The 26,233-nt window shown below is 42.0% G+C and overlaps 1 protein-coding gene across 1 annotated transcript in view; it reads right to left on the reverse strand.

Annotated features, from left to right (window-relative positions):
- The window catches only part of LOC111954484 (ATPase family AAA domain-containing protein 2B-like), a 136,502-nt gene that overhangs the window by 46,443 nt on the left and 63,826 nt on the right, over window positions 1-26,233 (reverse strand). Inside the window, exons 21-24 of the mRNA XM_023974262.2 lie at window positions 21,476-21,672; window positions 21,043-21,202; window positions 16,487-16,609; window positions 13,115-13,240 (exon numbers count right to left, since the gene is read on the reverse strand). Of these exons, the coding sequence (XP_023830030.1) occupies window positions 13,115-13,240; window positions 16,487-16,609; window positions 21,043-21,202; window positions 21,476-21,672 (606 nt within the window). The remainder of the gene's footprint in view (window positions 1-13,114; window positions 13,241-16,486; window positions 16,610-21,042; window positions 21,203-21,475; window positions 21,673-26,233) is intronic.

Here is a 26,233-nt window from a genome sequence, read left to right on the forward strand (position 1 = left end):
TAAATTACATGATGTCTGGTTTATTCTAGAACTACAGATGACTGGTGTAATGAGTTGTTAGGTGGGCGATGTTTTCCGCGTCTGAGTAAATGGATCTTTCCTCCTCACTAATGCAGATACAGCGGGTAGCCTTGAGTGCTGCTCCAGCAGTAATTTAATATAATTAAAAGGCGCCGGTCTGCTCTCCTGTTCTTTCAATGGCTTAATGTGACTCATGTCCCTTAATGCGCCCATACAAACAGCCAGGGAGCCACAGTGTGTGTTAGGGAAGTGACAAAACTTTTAAAAAAAATAAAAAAAATAAAAAAATTAAACTGCCATTTTGGGGGTTTATTAAAACGAGAATGTAGTGGTATGACCGCTAGGGGGTAAATAACTTGTACCGCAGTCAGAGTAGGCTTAGGCATCTGTTTTGTGGCCGTCTCCGGTCTTGACTCAAATTATGTAAATTTGCCTATCAGAAGCTTCTAACGCCATGACATTTTCTGGAATTTTCCAAGCTGTTTAAAAGGCACAGTCAACTAAGTGTATGTAAACTTCTGACCCACTGGAATTGAGATAGATTATTTCACTTATAATTCACTCTGTCTGTAAACAATTGTTGGAAAAATTACTTGTGTCATGCACAAAGTAGATGTCCTAACCGACTTGCCAAAACTATAGATTGTTAACAAGAACTTTGTGGCGTGGTTGAAAAACTAGTTTTAATGACTTCCGTCTTCAACTYTACACGGGGTACCAGTAGAGTCGACGTGCAGGGGTACGAAGTAATTGAGGTAGATTTGTACATATAGGTAGGGGTAAAGTGACTAGGCAACAGGATAGACAACAGTAGCAGCAGCATTGTGACTAGGCAACAGGATAGACAACAGTAGCAGCAGCATTGTTGACGAGTCAAAAGAGTTAACGCAAAAAGGGTCAATGCAGATATTCATGGTAGATATTTGGTTAACTAGTTAGCAATCTTATGGCTTAGGGGAAGAAGTTGTTCAGGGTCCTGTTGGTTCAAGACTTGGTGCATCGGTATCACTTTCTTACTGTGGCAGAGAGAACGGTCTATGACTTGGGAGGCTGGAGTCTGATAACTTTTAGGGCCTTCCTCTTGTGTTGCTTTCATTTGTTAAATGTATTAGTGACTCACAACAAAAACAAGTCTAGCCAGGTGATCAGTTGTTCTCCCTACATCCCCTTTTCTAATGAAAAGCACAACCATAAGACCCACAAATAATGTAATTGTTTTATCAAAATAGTTAACCCTTTTTTGCAATAATCATTGATCTGGCTTTCAAATGTGTGAAAATGCCCTTTTTGTTACACATTTAACCATAAACAATCCACATCCACAAACTTCTGGGGAGCAGGATTTATAGAAAATTAAGACAGGTCCCAAACAATCTCTAAAGCACAAGCCCACGTGCTAGTGAGTAGCCAGCTAATCTTTCAATTTAAAGTACAGCCAACRTGGATCTACTTGCTTGCTAAAAAGGCAGAACCMTTGAACTGTTATGAATACACCCTCCTGTCTGTCTTCAACTGTTTGAACAGCCTGTTCACTTTGTTTAGATGCTGAAATCAAGTGGCCTACATGGATAATAAGATGCTKATTTCTCAGAATGAGAATGAYTTGCCAATTCCTTATATAAATGCATATTTTTATGCTCACTGTGCAATTATAAAAACACAGACTAGACAGCTAGCACATAACAGTATGTGGCTAAAATGCTGCTAGTGGTACCACAATACAGCGCGAGACAGAAACTGAGCCTTCATTTTCCACAATGTTCATTGACACTCGCGTTTTAGTATGGTGTGCTCTGTTCTACATTTTGGGAGTTGAGACATAAGAAGGCAACCGTTAGAAGGGGAAATCGACTGATTCTGTTGGACCAAATCACAAATAGCAAGTTGAAACAGCTTGTTGTCAGAGAGGAAGAAGTGATCTTTCGTCTTTGTTGTTGTGAGTGGCAGGGTGAGGGGCTTGGTGTATGTGTGAGTGGGAAGGTGCACAGTGCACACAGAACAGAAGAAGCGAAGGAGATGAGACCATCTCTGTAATCAGACGACGTGAGGAGCGCTTTATATCTGTGGCAAATATTTAGAAAGACGCAAGTCCCCTCTTAACGTTACAGCATCGTTGCATTAGGTAGGCCTATTTTCTGATTTCCCCCCCTCTCCTTTGATGATCATGATTGAGACCCGTTACTGGTAGTTTTGTGGTAACTGCACAGTGTTGTTGTGAGTGGCAGGGTGAGGGGCTTGGTGTATGTGTGAGTGGGAAGGTGCACAGTGCACACAGAACAGAAGAAGCGAAGGAGATGAGACCATCTCTGTAATCAGACGACGTGAGGAGCGCTTTATATCTGTGGCAAATATTTAGAAAGACGCAAGTCCCCTCTTAACGTTACAGCATCGTTGCATTAGGTAGGCCTATTTTCTGATTTCCCCCCCTCTCCTTTGATGATCATAATTGAGACCCGTTACTGGTAGTTTTGTGGTAACTGCACAGTGATTTTAATTTTGGTTAGGGATTTATTTTAACATAACGATTCAACTTCATTTAAACTTTTTGAAGTTTAAACGTTCACACCGCTAGCGCGTCTGGGGTTAGGATAATGAATATGCTTGGAGGAACGCAGAGACATTAGCTAGTTAATTATTCAGACTGGGGAAGCCAGAGAGAAATAGATGGAGGACAAACATTCCAGACAGCCACATCAATAAGAAATCAGACTTATATTTCTCATATTCTTACTCAATGGTAACTCATATGACAATAACAATGCAGCATGTGTGTAGCGGTTAAGTTGTTTTTAGCTGCTTTCATAGACAGAAGAATTATAACAAATCAGGCATGACTGATCAGATGATGGAGATATGATGATGATGATCGGATTCAAGTCACTTTTAGAGACCGGCAGTGTTTAGCTGCTTCCATAAGCCTGCTTTAATGGATCAAAGGCCTGACGACTTACCAGATGATGATAACGGGGTGACATACCACTTGGGATCATCTATTAGCAAATTGGTGGGCAAAGCCGAACCGAGGGAAACTTCTGCATCTAAAGACTTCCAAAATGTTTTGYTTAAAATACACTATCTATACAAAAGTATTAATACCCATGATTTTGGWATGAGATGTTTGACAAGCAGGTGTCCACATACTTTTGTAAAAATAAACACTTTCCAACTGGTCTCGCACATAATGTCTAAGCAACCATCCTGATCAATTAGCAGATATGAGAGCATCACCAGCACAGGGATTCTTAGTACAGGTGGACAATCTTCTGAGGTGTGCAGGAATTGGGTAACTGGCTAGGTCCCTAAGAACATCTATTACGGTTCTTGAACATAAGTGAACGTCTATGATGAATGTCCCTTGTGCCAGACATAACTGACTGCATTACAGGAAAACAATGAAAGTAAATGCCCAGAGCTGTGTGTGAGTGTGTGTGTTTATTTATGCATAATTACAATGGCAGTGAAGAGACATACTTATTGAAAACCCACCGCCAGTCTGCTGTCGACCGTGACACCCCTGGAATGTAATTTGGGGTGGTTGAGATTTCCCTAAACCCACAAACACTCCCCAAACAATAAATATGCCATTCAACCTGCCTGGCCATACAGCCGCTTTGATTGATCAGATAGATTATCTGAAAAAAATTAAAAACGTAGTGGAGAGTCTAAACGCTCTAAATTGCATAAATTCAGTCTGTCAAGAGTCAAGGATACGGAACGAAAAATGAATAATGCCTAGATCACTAGAGCCATCGTACTCCGATTTGCTTGATTAGTAGAAATGAAAACGAACTCCAATGCACAGTGTTATCTTTGGACGTCAACAAACGTTGACGCTTAAACCGTACTATAGCAACAAGCATACGTCTCACCTTAGTTGGTATCATAGCACACTTACAGGTAACATATTTAGTGTTAAGTAACATTCAGCACATCAAAACCAAAGTAGGAATCAAACCCACAACTCAAAGAGAACCTCTGGATAGGAGCATCTGTTAAATGACTCAAATGTCATGTAGATGGCCTTAACCATCAGAAGTACACTTTATATTGCTCCATTCAAACCCCACTTCCCCTGGCAACAACACAGTAGTCGGACTCATTGGACATGCAAGCAGGCGTCAACCAGAGATGCTCAATCAACAAAACCCAACTCTTCCAGGCCTGTTTGACATAAAGGGTATTCAGTCATTTACTATGATATCCATCTGCAACTATCTGCATGGCATGTCAATAACACCGGCGATATTAAACTCTGGAGGACAACGACCAACTTTGGCAGAGTGGAAGTGTACACTTAACACATGTCCGGAAGACAAACGACTAGGGCTGCGTGAGCGGAATTAAAACACACACACACACACACASAGASASKGKGKSKGAGAGKYCYKGAGAGAGAGAGAGACTCGTCCTCAGAGAGATCTATTCACACTTGTCAGAGCTCATCTGCACCCTAAAACAAAGGGAAGAGAAAAGGCATCAGAGTGGATTTTACATTAATTTCCCGCTTGGTGCCACAATGTTCCAGCAGGCATCTGTGCACACAAAATGGCAGCTTATGCTGAGAGCTCATCGCTGGATGGCTTGGGGGGGATTTCATTAGCTAGCACCACAGGGTGTGTATGTTTGTGTGGCCAATGGGTAACACAGCTGTGACTAAATCTCTAGGTCCAGATCTAATAACATGAAGACTCTTAACAGTTTCAAAATGGGGCCAAATGCTTCTTGCGACTTCCATTTTCAAATAATATAAAATAAGAGGGATATTAGGTACTGGGGGAGATTCAGATGAAACCTTGTYTTCCAGTTTTTCCACATGGAGTGTCAGCCCCCTACAGTTGATGTCCACACCCGCGAATAAATGGCATTAGCATAATAGAAAAATCGCCATCAAAGTCTGTCTGTTTATTAAGGTAGAAACTTCTGGTTTTTGCATGGGCTGCATCTCAATCCAACGCACCCTACGATGTCGGCCTTTCGTCTCTGCAGTGGAAGGTGGCAGAGCTACAGCTGTTTGTCAAACCCAGAGACAATCCGAAAATCAGTCTTCTAAAAAAAAAACGCTTGGGCTAGAAATTGTTTACTGTACGACACCCACAAGCTTCACGGGACTCGTCTCAAGTCGCTGGCGCCGGCATCCCAAATCCGAACAGATCATGTCACAAAAACGAATGTAGCATCCGAATGGTTTGAGGTAGAAACTAATAMGACCCCACCATAAAAAGCTGAGACTCTCAAACATGACCACATTCTGTTTCTATGGGCTAATAGCATTAAGGCCATATTCAATGTTTCAAATATTTTTTATACCTATATGGGRCCTAAAATTCTAAATCTGTTTTCTCAGTTTTGATTTTTCCAGGTTTCTGTTTTTCCCCCGTGTTTTTTCAGGTTCTCACACTCACAATCCACAACAATGCTTTAACCACATCAGTATGCTAGACCACTTCTGAGGTCTGGGAAAAATGTAAGGAATTTAGATTTTTGGGAGTAGTTATACTTTAATTAAACTGTGCACCAGGAAGAGACCGTTGTTTGGTTAGCAATGTTTGTTACGCAAATGTGACTCCAGAGTTTGCCAAACAAAATGGCCACTGGATTGATGCAAATAATCCTAATATCATTCTGCCAAGTAGGGTTAGGCTACTTTGTACTTAAAATTTAATTGAGAAGGTTTTTGGGAAAGCCTTTCCATCTCTCCATGAAAACYGTTATCATAAGCATCATTGCTAATGGCTACACAATGTGAAAAAATACATGCACAGCGCACACACAGACAGGGGCATTCCTGTGCCGTTTCAGAAAGCTGTAGGAAAATACAACTRACCGATGCATTTCGTTCATGTCTTATTCAATACATTTAATTGATTTCCTACTAAGTTCAAGACATTTTTGAATATGGTTGAACTCCGTTTTCATGTCTGGATTTCGTGATTCCGTCCGCAACACATTTTATAGGGCCCCTACAAAGGCTTAAGGTAAATTCACACGCTACGGAAATGGAAGGTACGGAGCATAACGCAGTGTTMCAAAGGTTTTTTGCTACCTGGAAATTGAGACGCAACATATCATTCCTTGCGAAGACTTGAGGGGGCAGTATTGAGTGAGTTTTGCAACAGAAGTCCCACCCCTGTGTCTCCATCACATCTTTTCCGGTATCCCTTCTGGTAAAAACACAGAAACAAAATGGGGAACGTGCTGCTACTTTGCTTCTACTACTTGCAACCGTCCGTGGTTTGTTCTTTTGCTACGATTTGCTACGAGCAATGATGTCTAGGTCTCTGTCCAGTTTTGAGGAGAGTCTGTGGGCTGATGAGAATACGAGAACCTCTACAACCCTTCGATGCGGTTGTATTCGGACAAGCACGCAAAAGACAACCGCTGGAGGAAGATATCAAGATATCAATGTGAACACCGATACTGATATCAAAGAAACATGGAAAGATTCGGGGCCGMTAAGTTCGCAATCTGAAAAGGGTGAGAGAGACTAGGAGTGGGGCTGTTGCCAGTGTGTGTGTGTCCAGKCGATTGTCCGACAAKTGGATTGGCTTCATGTTTACGCGAAACATCGTCAACACACAAATTTCAGATACGGTATGTACTCGTCATGCAGCCGACTCCTTTTGTACATTGTGTGTGTTTGTGATCTTATGTTTAGCAGACCTAGATAGAACATGTGAGTTCAGCTKTTTTCTCAATGTGAGAAATTGTGAGTGGGAAATATCCTGTGCTGTTATCTTAATGATTAGCAGGGCTWGTTCAAAGATCTGAAAACAGACTGCGGTGTGTGGTAAATCAGATTTATGTTTATGAAATCAGTTCTCTTGAGTGAGCATTTTAACTCAAAGGAGCCCATGGAGATGTTTTAAGATTGCTTGAAATGTATTCGCCATCTGCTTGAAATTGCAAGATGGGGATGGTGTTTTGGACAGCCCGAGATGGCGCTGAGCCCAGAGGGCCCATCTACAGGTGGTTCATCACCTTCCCAGACCCTTGCCCCAACACCCAGGCCCTTCTCACCAATGCCCAATGCACCATCCAGGAGCACCCTCACTCTCTGCCCTGCAACTCCATCAACCTCCGTCCTATCTCCCCAACCCAGCTCCAGTGGCAGGAAGAGGAAGACAGCGGAGGATCGTTAGGGTCACTGACATTGTGCAGCGGATGGATGAGTTAAAGAAACGGCAACATCCAGCAAAGGCCTTCTACGACGCCATGGTACCATGGATGACGTCTATTCCTCCTGATCAATATCTCCCGTTTGTAACTATGTAACTATGACTTTCACAGGAACATTGATCAGTACCATGTCTCCACTCAGACAGAGCCCTCTGTCTCACGCCAAAATTGAGTGTTGTGCGCTGAACACATTAGTACTGATGTTGGGTAATATACTGTTTATTGGCTTATTTTGTCGTTCACATGTTAAGGGGGTGGGTAATTTACTAGTGTTTACTTTGTGTTTTCTTATCCTATTTCCCCTTTCAACACACTTGAGAGCACAGTCTTTTAATGCACGTTTTGTTTTACATTGCAGTATTGTGTTTTACATTGCAGTATTGTCTTTAATATTGTGTTTTACATTGCAGTATTGTCTTTAATATTGTGTTGTACATTGCAGTATTGTCTTTAATATTGTGTTTTACATTGCAGTATTGTCTTTAATATTGTGTTTTACACTGCAGTATTGTCTTTAATATTGTGTTTTACACGGCAGTATTGTTTTTAATATTGTGTTTTACACTGCAGTATTGTCTTTAATATTGTGTTTTACACTGCAGTATTGTCTTTAATATTGTGTTTTACACGGCAGTATTGTTTTTAATATTGTGTTTTACACTGCAGTATTGTTTTTAATATTGTGTTTTACATTGCAGTATTGTTTTTATATTGCAGGATTTTTTTTTGTTTTATTGCACTATTTCCCTCGTGATACCTTCTCGTGATCGTAAATAAATATCTGGTTATTTGTACTTTCAGCAGAAAATATTACTGTTCTGAAATCAGTCAAAATTGTACTCGTTTGTACATGCGATATGTAAATTGGGTTAATGTCTTGGAGGGAGGGGGGGGGTCTGTCCTTATTATCTGCAGATGGACAGTCATTCTCACCCATGTACCACAAGGTTATACATGGTCATGTAGATTATGTAAAAGTCTTGAGCCTAAAAAATATGACAAACACCCCAAGGATTGAAGTGACTCATTATGGTAGTCATTGGGACAATCGGAAGTATTGAAAATGTCTTTCCTTGTTAATGCTTCGTATAGMTTGTTGTACAAGAGACATGTATTCTCCATCGTCCCCTCTTGTAGTGTTCAGGGGTCATTTTTTATTCTCCTGAGTAGTAAGAGCCATTCAAGTTCTAGCAGTTCAACCTGTAGCAATTGCAATTCATAGAGACATGTTTACTTCCTCGGCTAGTWAAATCCTTAAAAAAAGGTAGAGTTGAAAAGCACAGAACACCAGACAAAAGGCACATAACACCGGATCCAGAAGTTCAAATGCCATCGCTAGCTACAGTCAGAGTGTCTCGGATCCTCTTGCTTGGTTAGCTACTCTGGCTTCCCAAGCCCCCTAGTGGATACAGAATACACAAGGCGGACTTCCTCTCTGGGTGAAACGCAGTGACGATGTGGACAAAAGTGTGCACTGCCCCCCCACCCCCCCAAGACTCCGCACTTTCACATGCATGCACGTCGATCAACGGCGAAGCTTGTAGCCCTTCCCTACTCTTCCCAAAGTAATTTCAACTAAAACTATTCGATAGACTAGGTATAACAGTTATGTTAAAAAAAAAAGCACAGACATCAGAAAGTGTAAAGCGTTGACTATTTCTTACTTCAAACTCATTTCACAGCTACGGTCTGCTACCATAAGGAGCATCCATATTGCTGTACTAACAAGCACTGAAAGTTTCCGTTTGAAAAAGTTGTGGTCATTTAATTATCTTTGCTATGCTAATAGTGTCTAGTCTGATACCTGGTGGGTCTGTAGASCTGGGAACGTCCTCTCTGCTCTATGAAACATTCTAGTTGGCGTGTTCCACTGACTGAGGGGGAAACTGTGAATGTGAAAGGGCCTGATCATTACCTACTGGTCTTGGACTGTTCCTTTATTCAACAGAAGAATGTACTCTAATTTGCTACAGTACTTTACCCAATCAAAGCTTACGCTCTTCTGGAGAAGAGTCAAAAACAGTTAGGACTGACCTCAGAAATGAATTGTTAAGACTGTTCCCGTCATATGACTTTACCTATATCCTAATACGTTTAGTTTCRTTAGAAACTAAACGACTCATTTATGTGCTCCTTAACATGAGTCCGTGCGGTGTCTGTGTTGCCCACGAGGGGATGTGGGTCAGCTGGTTTTGTTTCTTAGGTAGCAGCAGCTGGGGTACAGCATGCCTGGATGAGCACACACACTACCTCAGTGTCCACACGCACATGGGCCTGCGGCTCTCCAGTGAGCTCTCTTAGTTTTCTGTTGCATGCTTACTGAACACAACCGTGAGCGCCAACAATGGAAGTCTTTACTTGGCCAGTTCAATGCTTGTCCAGACAGTGACACTATACAAGCTTGAAGAGGACACACCCTTGGCACTCAACAGAAAGGAAAGAGGGAGATAGTTGTGTTCAGTGTGTATTGAAGAATCTCTGAATAAACACAATAGAAACACCATGTGTGTGCATGCATCTACTTCCCCTGTTGTTCCATAGCACATATCCAGGTCATGGTCTATTCAACCACCCATGTCGTCAAGAAGAAGTGTTTACTTATAAAAAAAAAAAAATTTTTAAATTAAAAATGTCTCTTCTCATCAAGAACTTCTGATGATTTGGCTGGCAGGGGAGAGTGAGAGAAAGGGTAGAGAGAGAGAGGAGAGAAAAGGATGGTTGCTTCCACTAAGGTGTGAGTGGACTGAGGCAGAACGTGAAAGAGCCAACAGGCAGGAAGACATTCAGCTTCCAGTGGGCTATTGCTTTGGGCGCCATATTGACTAACCTGTAGTACATACATGTTTACATTTAGAGTAATTTAGCAGATGCTCTTAAACAGAGTGACTTACAGTAAGTAGTGAGTGATTGCTTACATTTTCATACTTTTTCCCATACTGGTCTCCCAAGGGAAAAATGCATTAGCTCGAACAACTCTATACAGGCCTTATTGCACGCCATTTTACAACCTACAGTGTTAAATGAATTGTGAAAACGTCTCTTCTCTGTCCTGGCACCCCAATGGTGGAATCAGCTTCCCCCTGAAGCTAAGAAACCTTTGAAACCCAACTTAAGATTTTTATTATTCATTTATTTGAAACACTTAACCAGCACTTGCACTTGACCCTCCCCACCTCCCAGCTCTGACTACTAACAACTATGTCATTGAGGAAAAATGTACTTTCTATGCCGGAGATATGTGGTTGTCCCACCTAGTCATCTTAAGATGAATGCACCAACTGTATGTCACTCTGGATAAGAATGTCTGCTAAATGACTCAAATGTCAAATGTCATTGTGACAGCATTGTTATATCATGCCGGTAGAGTGTTCTCCTTGACTTATGTCGGCAGTTCTTGGAATATTACTCAAAGAAGAAAAAAAACAGCTGATGGGCTCTCCTTTCCAATCATGGATAACATTGACAGTCAACATAATAAAGCTGAATGTCTGGGGGGGGGGGGCAACTAACAAAGCTCTCTAAATATAAGCCTAGAGCTAATGCAGGACATTTTACAAGAACTGCTATAATGGCAAACTGAGCGGCAGAGCTACAGCTAATTGTGTTAACATGAACATGCAGGATTTACAAGGTACCTWCACAAATAGCCAAGTATTCCCAAGTTAAAGACAGTCAGCTCACATGGTTTGTAGAAACTTGAGGCGTATGAATGGGAACACAGGAGAGTGAATTATGGATGAGGGGAAGGTACAGTGGTCGACCTCTCCTCCACATCCTCCTGGCAGTGCCCTCACTATAAACCCAGGAGGGGCCTGGGCTGGCACAGCCTAAACCGATAGGTTATGGGGCTCAAATAACTCCATATTTCCCCATATAGCCTAGTACAATATTTGGCCCAAACTAAACAGGTAGCCTAATGGCTCTGAACTGGAGCTCGGTCCCAGATTCCTCAATAGTGCACAACTTTCGGCCAAAATCACATGGGGCTACCARACAGTGCTATAGGAAATAGAGCTAACTGAAGGCCCTGGGTAYAAGTTCACCCAAATTCACTCTGGTTTACCCTCACCCAATCGTAACCTTTGCTGATGGAGTTGCCCCTAGACACTGATTCAAGGCCAGTTATGTTTTTCAGCCTAGAGACAACTTCATCAGCGGCAGTCTCTCTCTTCCCAAAGGGGGGCAGTGTGTGCAAGATTCTGTCATATCTATCTCAACACCTAATTGATTCCCCCTGATCAATTAATTGGACATGTCACCAAAGTGCTCCAGGTGAAAATTGGTTGCCGATGAMGAAATAATGAATTACCCGAGCTAATTAATTAAGTTCTGGAGCGTGGTGATAAGTTGTGGGACACAGTGAATTAGTGACTGACATGTGCAACACTTTGCTTTGGCTCCTGAGATAAAAAGGGGAGACACTAACGGGGGAGACACAATTCGCCAATTTAACCTCCTTGGATTGGTCAGACAGGGTAAACAGAAGAGGAACATAATATACTTGACTACTTCTACATGAAATTCATAATCACAACCACTTAAAACCCCTTGGGTTACTAATAGCAAATGTWACAATGTAAACATTGTTAGAGGATTGACTGAGGTCAGATGTGGTTGTAGCTGATTGTGTTGAATACACCCACAGAATAAAGAGAGAGCTTGAAGTATTTTGATTAAAAAGGAAGAAAAGAATCTCCTTGACTCCTACATGCATTTAGTCAATCACTTGAAAGGCCTTGCATTATTGGAAACAAACGTGATGACAAACAATTCTACAGGTTTGACAGAGGTCAAAGATTGATCCACTGTAACTGAAGCTGGTTGTGTTTATACTATGTACTGTACTTATAGTTTATACTCTTAGGCCTARAAGTCACACACAAAGGGAAAAAATGACTTCAACACATCAATCCAAGTCCACACTGTAAACCCTGAATTGTGTTAAGGCAAAGGGGTGTACAATAAATCCAGCATCGCTTCTCGCCTCCTAGATCCAGACAGATAATTAACAGCAAGCTAGAAGCTAAGACACACACAAAATATTGAAAGTAAAAAAGGCTCTAGTCAAGGCCTACTTCTCCCTGGGCCAAAACTCTGGTTAACACACACAGCAGGAGGCCAATTACAGGTCTCCAGATAGACACGCGCCATGCTGTGGCAGAACAGAGTATGKAGTAAGATCTAGTCCAGTAGTGCCTATACTGTAATCGTGTGGTGGCTTTATTTGTTATTTACGTTATTAGTGGTGATTGTGACCCAACAGATTCTGAAACAATACGTTTAGACACATCTTACAAGTCGGCCTAAACTGGGAGGGGACACCAGGTAACTAGGCTGAACCACGATTCAAATACAGCAGAAGATTTAAAATCACAGAGTTGTACAAATCTTCATTCATTCAGACAGACAAACTCAGTGGTACAGGCAACAACCTCAGGCATCCTCCAATAACACCAACACTCCCTTCTGGTTGTCAGTAGTACAGGCAGGTAATGATCTGGTCTGTCTGCCCCCCGGCCCTCCCCTGGCCCTCCCCACTCGCCYTGTGCACCTGGTGGTGGGAGCAGGTAATTGCTATGTGGCGTGGTCACGCTCCACACAGCGCTGGGACGACGTAGACACAGGAGAGAAGACTAGTCTCTCTAACGTGGCTGCCCACTGTGTGCGCGTGTGTTGAGCTAACACGGTGAGGCTGCTGATTTGTGGGATGGTGGATCTGTAATCAGCTAAATGACCTCGTTCTAAATGATCTGAACACCGATCTGAACACCTCTACACCTTACACACACAGACAGCCGTGTTGTGAGTCACACGTCTCACGTGAGTCAACCGTGGTGTGAGTGTTAGTTGAGCATGTGTGTACGTGCCTGCCAGTGTGTGTGTTAAATGAGTATGCTTGTGTATGTGTTGTACTCACTGCTGCAGTGGTGCTTGTCGACGGCCTCTCCCTGAGTGCTGCTCCCAGCGTTCTCCTCTCCAGCCGGCTTCCTGGTGGTTACCACGACAGCCAGGGAGACAGGAGGCACATCCAGAATCTGGAGGTCTGCAGACAACATACAGGGTCAATAAAAAAAATATGTTTTTTATTGTCACATACACCAGAAAGGCGCAGTGAAATGTGTTGTTTTACAAGGTCAGCCCGTAGCGCACAGACACACACACACACACACACACACACACACACACACACACACACACACACTTCTTCCCGACTCCAGGGCAGAACCATATCAGCCAAGATTAGGTTTTGCTGACGCAACCCAACACCAGGCAATCGAACAGTACAAATGGATACCTTTAGCATCTCTACTGGCACATTAAATATTCACTGCTGTATTCCCTTTCAGCTAGTTGACTTCTGCTCCTAAAATATTAATTTGCGGCGGCTTTGTGTGTGCGTGCGCATCACCGTGAAACGGAGGAAATCAGCAGTGATYTGTGTGACCCTAGAAAACCCCTAGTCTTTGATGAGACTGTGTTTCTAAGACAGGAGACTAAGCCTTAGCAGTTTCAATAATACGGTAGTAAAAAGCTCTTATGTGCTCAGAGTYTKWSKSRSRYCACAKKKCKRKRRCTCTRTTTCCCCAATTCCTCATTCCACCTCRATCACAAGAGCGGCTTARCTCAGTTATACTCACATGCGTGTTTCTGCTCTGCATGCATGTTCGTACAGGATTATTCATTGATAAATATGTGGTGTGTGTAGATTTGCACATGATCCTGTATGTGTATGTTTGCATGTGTGTGGGTGATTCTGTGTATAGAATCAAGCGGAATGTACATGCATAAGTATGAACATATTGTACAACCAAGTACCTATTACTACCAATACTCTACCTACATTCTCCTTGTGCGCGTACACTAAGTGTGTTTGTGCGTGATCGTCTTTCTCTGTGACTATACAAGCTTACATACAGTTGAAGTCAGAYGTTWKCATYCACTTAGGTTGGAGTCATTAAAACTCGTTTTTACACCAKTCCAAAAATMTCTTGTTAACAAACTATTGTTTTGTCAAGTCGGTTAGGACATCTACTTTGTGCATGACACAAGTCATTTTTCCAACAATTGTTTACAGACAGATTATTTCACTGTATCACAATTCCAATGGGTCAGACGTTTACATACACTAAGTTGCCTGTGCCTTTAAAAGCTTGGGAAATTCCATAAAATTATGTCATGGCATTAGAAGCTTGTGATAAATGATGTCAATTAGCCTGAGTCAATTGGGAGCTGTACCTGTCGATGTATTTCAACGCCTACCTTCAAACTCAGTGCCTCTTTGCTTGACATCATGGGAAAATCAAACGAAATCAGCCAAGACCTCAGAAAAAATTGTAGACCTCCATAAGTCTGATTCATCCTTGGGAGCAATTTCCAAACACCTGAAGGTACCACGTTCATCTGTACAAACAACAGGACGCAAGTATAAACACCATGGGACGACGCAGCCGTCATACCGCTCAGGAAGGGGAGGCGTTCTGTCTCCTAGAGATGAACGTACTTTGGTGCGAAAAGTGCAAATCAATTCCAGAACAGCAGCAAAGGATCTTGTGAAGATGCTGGAGGAAACAGGTACAAAAGTATCTATATCCACAGTAAAACGAGTCCTATATCYACATAACCTGAAAGGCCACTCAGKAAGGAAGAAGCCACTGCTCCAAAACCGCCATAAAAAAGCCAGACTACGGTTTGCAACTGCACATGGGGACAAAGATGGTACTTTTTGGAGAAATGTCCTCTGGTTTGATAAAACAAAAATAGAACTGTTGGGCCATAATGACCATCGTTATGTTTGGAGGAAAAAGGGGAAGTCTTGCAAGCCGAAGGACACCATCCCAACCGTGAAGCACGGGGGTGGCAGCATCATGTTGTGGGGGTGCTTTGCTGCAGGAGGGACTGGTGCACTATTCAAAATAGATGGCATCATGAGGAAGGGAAAAGTATGTGGATATATTGAAGCAACATCTCAAGACATCAGTCAGGAAGTTAAAGCTTGGTCGCAAATGGCTCTTCCAAATGGACAGTGACCCCAAGCATACTTCCAAAGTTGTCAAAAGGGCTTAAGGACAACAAAGTCAAGGTATTGAAGTGGCCATCACAAAACCCTGACCTCAATCCTATAGAACATTTGTGGGCAGAACTGAAAAGGCATGTGCGAGCAAGTAGGCCTACAAACCTGACTCAGTTACACCAGCTCTGTCAGGAGGAATGGGCCAAAATTCACCCAACTTATTGTGGGAAGCTTGTGGAAGGCTACCTGAAACATTTGACGCAAGTTAAACAATTTAAAGGCAATGCTACAAAATACTAATTGAGTGTATGTAAACTTCTGACCCACTGGGAATGTGATGAAAGAAATAAAAGCTGAAATAAATTACTACTATTATTCTGACATTTCACATTCTTAAAATAAAGTGGTGATCCTAACTGACCTAAGACAGGACATTTTTACTCTAATTAAAATGTCAGGAATTGTGAAAAACTGAGTTTAAATGTATTTGGCTAAGGTGTATGTAAACTTCCGACTTCAACTGTATGAATAAATCAACATTGGATCCCATTAGAGTCTAGTTAGGTATTCACCAACCACCCTGGAGCAGGCGAACATACTGTAAACTAGTGGAACATTACAAGTTAATGCATAGTACACAGCCTTAGCAGTGGTGTAAAGTACTTAAGTAAAAATACTTTAAAGTACTACTTAAGTCGTTTTTMGGGTATCTGTARTTTACTATTTATATTTTTGACTACTTATACTTTACTACATTCTTTAAGAAAATATTGTACTTTTTACTCCATACATTTTCCTTGACACCCAAAAGTACTTGTCAAATTTACGCAKTTATCAACCGAAAAATCCCTGGTCATCCCTACTGCCTCTGATCTGGTGGACTCGTTAAACACACACGCTTTGTTTGTAAATGTCTGAGTGTTGGAGTGTCCCAGGCTTTCCGRAAATAAATAAAAACAAGAAAATGGTGCCATCTGGTTTGCTTAACATAAGGAATTTGAAATGATTTATACTTTTGATACTCAAGTATATTTTAAACCAAACACTTTAACTCAAGTAGAATTTCACTGGGTGACTTACCTTTTAATAGAAAATGACTCAAGTAAAAGTATCTAACTTTATTCAAGTATGACAGTTGGGTACTTTTTCCGCCACTGAGCCTTAAGCTAAAGCAACACTTTCTGGCAATCCTACATGCAAGGAACGTGTGTGTGTGTGTGTGTGTGTGTGTGTGTGTGTGTGTGTGTGTGTGTGTGTGTGTGTGTGTGTGCTCCTCACCCCTCTTCCTGCGTGACTCCTTGATTTCCTCACACATGCGGTTGAACTCTGGGTCGAGCTCCGAGGCCAGCATGGCGTGCGCCGTGTCCTTCAGACTGCACGCTCTGTGGCGGATGATCTTATCTGGAGGGAGAGAACACATTCTGCCACTAATACACGCACATGCACTCAATTATGTATTGGCATTGTAGATACATTATATCTACAGATTCAATTACTTAGGCCTGAAGAATCATATGACAGATATTAATTCGGGCCTACGAGGTTTATGCCCTGCCATCGTTCTCTCCCTGCCTTTGCCCTTCACAAGCACACCCTCTGCTGGCCACAACACAAACTACTGGATGTGTCCCTGCCTGGCCTCCAACACCGGGAGCAAGGGATTATTGTTCTCTTACTGTTTGGATGCAGACAAAATAGCTGCCTTTGGTAGTGAATGTAAGGAGACAAACCTCAGGCATACAGTCAATCTCTCCTCCCTTCTCACAGAGACACARATATTGCATATGTAACACACACACACTTCCCTCTAACAAAAAATCTTTATCCTAAAAGCTGGTTGTCAGTGAGTTGAGTGTTTGCACGAGCGCGCATGTATGTGTGTAAACAGACATCCTCCTCTCATTATGCCACACAACCAACAGGTTCAGAAAGAGGGCCAGAGAGGTCGCCATCTGACAGCTTCTAACCACTAATTGGAAGACTGTGTGTGTTTGTGTGTGTGGTACAGTCCTGTACTGTCTGTCAGAGTATGGGGCGACAGGGTGCAGGGCGAGTGTTGAGTGGAGGTCTGTACCCTTATCGAACCCCGTGTCACCTCTGTCGAGAGCTGACAAGGACATTCTGCCACCTACTTTGTGTTATGTGTAAACAGTGTTTTGCTGCGAGTTTGAAAATGTTTGGGTGTTTTCCTCTAGAGTGGTGGAGCTGGTTTGTTTGTGAATGCGGGGTTTACACTGTGTTGAGCGGATAGATTTAGTTTTCTAACTTAATGAAGTTAGAGGAAACAGGGGAACAAGAACTTCCTTCAAGACAGCAGAGTACAGCCTCGGCTTTTACTGCAAACAGGAGGAGGAGAAATGGAAGAGAGGAGTGGAGGAAAGGAGGAAGAAGAGAAGAAAAAGAAAGAATAGGAAGAGGGGGAGAAGGGGACTATTCGGAAGACAAAGGAAGAGGACAGAACACAAAATGTATTTTACAGTGTCTCAGAGCTCACAATGGGGAGGGGCCTTTAGTGCATCATTTGTGGCCACTGCAATCAAACAAAGGACCTGGGCCTTCCGCCTGCCAAATCACAGATATGATTTATTCATCCGTGTGTGAGCTCATGTGTATAAAGCTGCATTTAAATCAAATTGTATTTGTCACATGCTTTATAAACAGGTGTAGAGCAACAGTGAAATGCTTACTTACAGGCCCTTCCCAACAATGCAGAGAAATAAAAGAAATAATAGAAAACAATATTTTCTTTAAATTAAAAAAAATACACGAGTAACAATAACTTGGCTATATACATGGGGTACCGGTACAGAGTCGATGTGCAGGGGTACGAGTTAATAGATGTAGATAAGTAGATAACTAGGAATAAAGTGAAGAATAATAAACAGTAACAGCAGGGCATATGAGACGAGTGGAAAAAAGTGTCAAGGGAGATAGTCAGGTAGCTATTCGGTTAACCATTTAACTGAGCAACAAGCAGTGAGAAAGAAACCTCCTTTAGTTTAGTTGGCCCACGGATGTACAGTATCCCAGGGAGATAGAGARAAAGAGGCTCCCTGAGAAATACAACGTCCAGTTTAATTGAATGCTGTCGGGTCGCTAGGCTTCCATTTATATGGCTTTCAATTAACGCCACAGCATACGATGGGAACTTGAGTTCTTACCATTTTTCCCACTACATTCATTCCAATTGCTTATGAATTATTCATAAGCCTAAATCCATTCCTACAACCTTCACTTTCATTTAAACACCAACACAGCCTGCGTGTTTAAATAATGCATGTTATTCTAATCGATTAGATAACACCTTTTCGTAAGTGACAACCCCTGCTATATTCAACTGTGTGGGAGTGTAGGTTTCAGTGTTTTCCCATAAGTACACAGAGTAGCCAGCCAAATTGAGGTGGGGGGGGGGGCATCGGGGGTGCATACCACCAAATTTTGTTGTTGCAGAACAAGCGCTATTATGGTGTTTCTACGGTACATTCCAATGCCTTGAATCCATKCGAAACACACAGCTAAATTATTGAATACTGTAACGACTTTACCTCTCAAATTGGTCAAATGAATTGTGGTATTGAGTAGAAAGAAATTGCTTTACAATTAAAATGTTTTTAAAAATGTTTTAATTCAGTGTTTTTTTTTTTTTTTTTAATCGTCCAGGCCTAGATGATCAGGACTGTCTTTCAAATAAGATAACCTTTAACATTAATCTAAAGAGAAGACAGGTTTTAAGTCATATTTACAGTTTTATTGCAAGATATGAATTGCCAATGTTTMTTAGTTTATTGTGTCAAAAAGAAGAAGAAAAAGGTTGTGTTCTGTCAAGTAAACATGGACTGATTRCCTGTTGAGAAACAATACATAATTGTAAGAAAATGGATTTAAAAGTGCTAAAAAGTTTAGGGGGAGGACCCCCCGCCAGATTGTGTACCGYCACTTTTATACAAAGTCAGTCGCCAATGAATGGACCTACAGGTATGATTGAAGAACGAAGCCAGTGTTAAACATGGGCTTTGCTACACAGAAAGCAGCAGATGACTGCTCCATTTTTACACTCCAATCAGTAGGCCCATATCGATACATTTAATAATATCATTAGCTTTAATAACCTGCAAAAGAGCTGTTCGTTCTCAAAAAAACTCAGCACTAAGCTTCACTGACGAGTCACTTTAGCGGTCACTAGCAAGTCTTGACATGGGCTTCGAATTCAAAAAAAGACTGGTGCACTTCACAAAATAGATGGCATCATATTGAAGCATCATGTTGAAGCAACACCTCAAAACATCATTCAGGAAGTTAAAGCTTMGTCGCAAATGGGTCTTCCAAATGGACAATGACCCCAAGCATACTTCCTAAGTTGTGGCAAAAGGGCTTAAGGACAACAAAGTCAAGGTATTGGAGTGGCCATCACAAAGCCCTGATCTCAATCCAATAGAAGATTTGTGGGCAGAACTGAAAAAGRYTGTGCGAGCAAGGAGGCCTACAAACCRGACTCAGTTACACCAGCTCTGTCAGGAGGAARGGGCCAAAATTKACCCAACTTATTGTGGGAAGCTTGTGGAAGGCTACCCGAAACATTTGACCCAAGTTAAACAATTTAAAGGCAATGCTACAAAAAACTTCTGACCCACTGGGAATGTGATGAAAGAAATAAAAGCTGAAATAAATAATTCTCTCTAATTCTTCTACTATTATTCTGACGTTCCGCATTCTTAAAATAAAGTGGTGATCCTAACTGACCTAAGACAGGGAATTTTTACTATGATTAAATGTCAGGAATTGTGAAAAACAGAGTTTAAATGTATTTGGCTAAGGTGTATGTAAACTTCCGACTTCAAGTGTGTGTGTGTGTATATATATATACACACACACTTGAAGTCGGAAGCTTACATACACCTTAGCCAAATACATTTAAACTCCGTTACATATATATATATATATATGTGTGTGTGTGTGTGTGTATCTATCTATCTATCTATTGGGGAGACCAAGTATTTGATACACTGCTGATTTTGCATGTTTTCCTACTTACAAAGCATGTAGAGGTCTGTAATTTTTATCATAGGTACACTTCAACTGTGAGAGACGGAATCTAAAACAAAAATCCAGAAAACCACATTGTATGATTTTGAAGTAATTAATTTGATATATCAGCTGATGTAAGAAGGGCTATATAAATACATTTGATTTGTAAGCAAGTTGTGAATATCCAACGGAGATTGTCAATAGTATATACAGTAAATGTTTTGGCGGATTAAAACAAAAGATTAAAGAGGGCTGTGGCCTCCCTGTGAACAGAAGTTATGTTTTGTTTTGTRTGTAATTAAAACCTTTTTGTTGCTGATTAAGATTTAGTATAGGGAAAACTAACTAAATGTTTATTTTAGGAAAGGATTAAATGTTTCATAGGTGGTTTCCTTGGGAGAGCAGATAGTGAAATTCTGCAGTTCTATTATGTATAAAGGTACCCAGATCAGGCCGTAAAAGGTGCTCCCAATTAAGTAAGTCCTGGCCATTTGTTTGCTTTTGCCCTACGTTTTACCACACCCACCAACACACACACACACACACACGTTATGAATATTTTTTTTGTGGGGTCAATACAGTGTGATTCATTGCGTGGAATTATTTTATTCGGTTTTTGTAGGATCTTCACGGGWTAGAAACTATGCACATTAAATGGCACACAAATAAAATTTACTTAAGTATCCATTGTCCGAATTTTGGTTACACAAGATCTCCTGACAAGAAATGTACTGAAAAACTCAATGTAAACCTGGTACACAATGTTTGAAATGTCTTTAAATACACACACACACCCCCTCCATGTGTACCTGAGGGTTCCTTGTCAGGGTTGTACTCCAGGGCATTGCTGCAGATGAGGTCTATGTCCACCAAGAAGTTCTTGGCCGTCAGGTATTTATGGGTGTCGATCTTGGTCATGACCATAGATAGATCCATAGGCTGAATAATCACCTCCAGGTAGTCTGACACCTGAGAAGGAGGGGAGGGAGAAAGTCCATTTAAACTGGTGCAATTCACTCCATTTAAATCAAAATTAGTTAAGAGGAATCGGTCCAGCAGTGTCAATTCTCTAGAAGCAGTGCAATACTCAAATAGAGGCGAGAGGGTGAGGGGACAGGACTCAAATAATGACGCAARCTCCCTAGGGTACCTCATTCCTTTTTTTATCATTACTGTATCTAGCGAGGTATACTGTMATATCTAGTATCTACATCATCACGCATTCTCTGTGTTGTTACCCACCTCCTCAATGTCAACAGGTTTGCTGAAGATGTTGAAGCGTTTGTCTACGGCGAGGCGCTTGGTGACGTCCCTGAGGAACAGACGCAGTTCTCTCAGAGTGTTCTCCTCCTGGTCGGCCAGACGAAGCTGTTCCTCGGGGGAGAGAACCCTGGGGCCAGGGACCTCCGCTACCGGAAGCACCTCCTCACACCGCAGGGCTAACGAGATAAGAGGATAGAGAGTAGGTGAGTGCGTGTGTTTGAGAGCGTTCTCCTCACCTTCTGGGCTACACTGCTTCTCAGGGAAAAGCGGACTGGGGCCTGCACTACTGGTAGGACCTCAGCATGACAAAAAGCAAGTGATGTGAGAAAGGTTGAGTGTGTGTGTGTGTGTGTGTGTGTGTGTGTGTGTGTGTTAGAGAATGTGTTCTCCTCTGAATCTTCTACTCTAGGTTGATCCTTGTGGGAGAGGTGAGACACACTCAGGCAGGGGGGGCATCAACTTCTTTCTAAACAAATCATCAACAAATGAACAAAAACCCTGAACCCCCAGTCTCTGGCCTAAAGAGAGTGATGCGGTTGCTGAATTCCGAATCAAACCCTAACCACCTGGGCACTCCTGTCAACCTGAAATGATAGGAACAGGAAGAAGGATTTGACTGCAATACGGTATTTGCTTTATGTAATACCCAGACTCTCGCTTAATTAAAATACCTATCCAGTTAGATCTGCTGCTGATAGTTATTAGTAGCCTACCAAACTTGCTAACAGCCAGTCGCTAACGGCTGGTACTCAGCACACTATTGTCCTTCTAATCCCTCAGACATCAATATAAATGCAATAAACAAATCAAACTTCACGAGAGCCCTGGCATTCAGAGTTTGAGCGGATCACCTGTTGCAGCAGAGAACGCTCCTCATAGCTGGTTGATGCATTGAATGACAGTGTTCCTATAAGCCCATGTTGCACAACATTTCTATAGGCCAGTGGTCACCATGGTCGATCTCCAAGGCATTCCTAGTCAATCACCAAACATTTCTGTTAAAAAAATTTAAAAAAGTCTGCCTTTCCTTTAATTTATTCAACAACAAAAAATTGCAGCTGTTGGCGGTAGGTGCACTTGGTTCAGCAGCCCTAGCGCCGGGAAGACAAGTGTTCCCATTTTGAAACATTTTGTGTGTCTGAAGGTAGAACTCCACCTACCCTGCAGGCCCAGAGAGCAAATCAAGTGCACCTATCAAGGCCTATCACCGGCCAATCAGTTAGCTCAGATAACCGTGTCTGCACAGTTTCCTCGAGCCATAGACTAAAAAGAAGCCTCAAATGCACAGCAAAGTTGATACTGTGAGGTGTCCACTTTTAATTCCATGACTAGAGACTTAACGAAAACAGCAAAGAGCTGCTGTTTACGAGTAAGTTCATGTTTAAGTTGTTAGTCAACACTTTGTTCAACACTTATAAGCCATAAAATGTGCATTCTCACTACATCCACTCAAGCTACACCAAGAACTGCAGAAGCAATGAATGAGCATAGCAGTGTTTCGATAAGCTTGCGTTGAAGCGGTTTCTCTCTTAATACCGAGGAATATTTCACTCTCTCTGGTCACAGGAGTAACAACATGAATTGGTGCATGAAGCAGAACTAATGCAGTGCGACTTGAGTTTCACCATCAGCTGGAAGACTGTCCCCTTATCTCAGCAGATGGAGGGGGGGGGGTAGGATGAGAGGCAGCCTCACCGCTGCTCCCTCCCTCCCCTCAGACTGACAGACACAGGCCTTCAGTCCAGTAATTATTATTTTTGTATGAATTATGCTTAGCTGTGCCTCACGTAATAGAACAAATGATATATTACCAGTGTGATCATCATATACCTAAAATTGAAATACATTTTTTAAATGGTCTGAGATGAACAACATTGGCAGGGCATTTCAAGCATAGCCAATAGGCATATGTAGTGATAAGTGTATTGGGKCTACAGCCTACTGCAGAAACCTCATTGCTACATAACTGTTTTTAATTGGTTAACGTTGCATAAGTTTCCGTTTTACAAGTCACAATAAAAATACAAATCTGAGCGGTAGATCTCGGTTTGCATTKGACTCAGAAAGATATCTTGACTCAAAAGGTTGGTGACCATTGCTGTAGGCTATGCAATTGCGTGAGAAAACAGAGTTTTGATGGCCTCTTAAAAAGAAGAGGACASCATCAGCTTTCTATAGGCAAGGTGTACTATATTTATTTCTCAACTTTCCTAATATTAAGCAAATTGCTTCYCTTTACAACCGGAGTAGCCTACCTGGCTTGCATGAAAATGAACTGTGGGAAAAGCACTGCCCCGGTTCTYATAAGTGCATAATAATTGCCCATTCTAAACTAATTTCACACATATTATTTAGTATATGTAAAGACAAAATGACATTGAGAATATTATCACTTGTGAAGGATGCCCAGCGTGCGGAATCTTGCAAAAAAAAAAAAAAAAAGGGCATGCATCCCCCCCGTCTTTTCAAATCATAGTCGGCCTATATGTTTTGATAAGGTTTGTATCACAACTAACTAAAGTGGCCCGAGACCCCTGAAACAGTTGGATTCTAGAGAGCCTTGTGAAACACGTGTTCTTATAAGCTCAGTCATTGCGCAATCGCGGGTGAAAAGTTTTGACTGGCCACTATTTAAAAGAGGATTCCAGCTTTCTCGTGCTGCTAAAGTTAATGCTAAATTCTAMAAATTAAGCACATTAATCCGCTTTACAACAGTACAGCCTACCTGGCCTATTGAAAACTTTAACCTCCATTCGCTATTCGAGTGCAGGGTACGGATGACGTTTCTTTGTAGGGGCCATTCTAAATAAATAATTCCACACATACAGTACCAGTCAAAAGTTTGGACACAACTACTCATTCAAGGGGTTTTCTTTATTTTTACTATTTTCTACATTGCAAAATAAGTGAAGATGTCAAAAATATGAAATAACACATATGGGATCATGTAAAGCAGGGATACCTAGTCAACTGTACAACTGAATGTCTTCAACTGAAATGTGTCTTCCACATTTAACCCAACCCCTCTGAAACAGAGGTGCCGGGGGCTGCCTTAAATCGACATCCACGTCTTCTGCGCCCGGGGAACAACGTGTTAACTGCCTTGCTCAGGGGCAGAACGACCGATTTTTACCTTGTCAGCTCAGGGATGCGATCTAGCAACCTTGCGGTTACTGGCCCAACGCTCTAACCACTAGGCTACCTGACGCTTAAGAGGGTGTGAACGATGCTGAATGGGTGTAYACAAAGGGCTCTCCAATAGTAGTACCATAACAGTCAAAGGRCATTTTCTCAAAAGTGAGTTTACAAGTTTATCAACTTTCAAAGCAAAATAACTTTCCCATTGTTCCTCAATTGTGGTGTAATTTTGTAGCTCTGAGTCAATACTTTTATCCAATGTAAAAAAAAAAAACACACAATTTCAAATTTTGCTACATAAGACCGATTTGAGCCACAAATTGTTTGTTGAAAATATCCTTTATTTTATTCAGCTATGTTAAATTGTATTCATAATACTAAAAAAATATTGACACGGAATTCTAAGCAAATCTTGTCTGCTAAATGAACTTGTAGCCAGGGCCCCTCATAGCCAGGGCCAAGCATAAGGACGACTCAGAATATGCTGTTCTGTMCTTCTGAAATAGGCTAGATTTTCRTCCTATCATGTTTCTTTGGACCGGTCTAAAATAAATAATGGATTTAATGTGATGGTGTAGGCTATATTAAATGGATTTATTTGACTTTTTAAAATGTAGATCTTCCAAAGGTCTGCATCAGTGGCTTTGTAGGCTGTGTGGAAGCCGGAGATGCGAAACGTGTTTATGTTAATGTTCAATTACCGTGAGACCACCAGTTATTTGCATGACAATCACCGACTGACAAAATGTCATGACTGCTACAGCCCTAGTTGGGGATTCAGCACAGTCTAGTTACACACTGTGCTTCCTCTCCCTTTGCCTCTCCTCTTCTGGTCCACTAGCCCCAGGCGCCTTCCAACATTGTTAGCCCTGCTTCACATTAGCATCATCGTCCATGAGTGTAATCATAGGTAACTGTGCTCGGTTCATAGCGGGCTCCCTCTCTCCCACTTGAATCTCCCCAGCCTCCCCCTGAACTCCCCACCCCTACAAGCAGCCCCTTATGGAAGTAGGGCTGCTGTTTTATTCACGGGGAACCCCCGAAGAGAGGAGAGCTGGGACCCCTGCCTCACATCAATAAGGCTATGCGAGCCGCGTGTGTCCGAATACGTGTGTGTATGTGTGGGACCCCTGCCTTGCATCAATGAGGATGCTGCAATCGCCGTTGCTTGCTGTATTTCCATTTGAAAGCGGAGTGCCATCATGGAAGCCCCGGTGGACCACTCTCTCACACTGAGAAGGAACAGATGGAAAGGGAGGTTGGGGAAGAGAATAGTTAGGTGAATGATAGGGGGAAATGGAGGGGAGAGTATGGAGGGATGAGGGAGTGGAGGAGAGAGAGTTTGAAAGGAGAGTATGGTAGCAGGAGAGATGGGGAGAGCGCCGTGGAGTACTACAGGAAGCTATGGAAGTCATGGCGTTCCTACTCGTCCGCCCACATTCAATTATCTAGGAATGTATGTTTTTCAAGTGAAGCAAAAATCTAGCGATGATTCAACAGCTCAGAGAATTGAGTTGTACGGTGGTTACTGCGTTTGAGCAATGTGTGTGTCAGGAGAGGGGCACTGTCTGCGGGGTTGCTAACAACTGAACGCATCTG

This window comes from Salvelinus sp. IW2-2015, linkage group LG28, assembly GCF_002910315.2.
Source record: "Salvelinus sp. IW2-2015 linkage group LG28, ASM291031v2, whole genome shotgun sequence".
NCBI lineage: Eukaryota > Metazoa > Chordata > Actinopteri > Salmoniformes > Salmonidae > Salvelinus > Salvelinus sp. IW2-2015.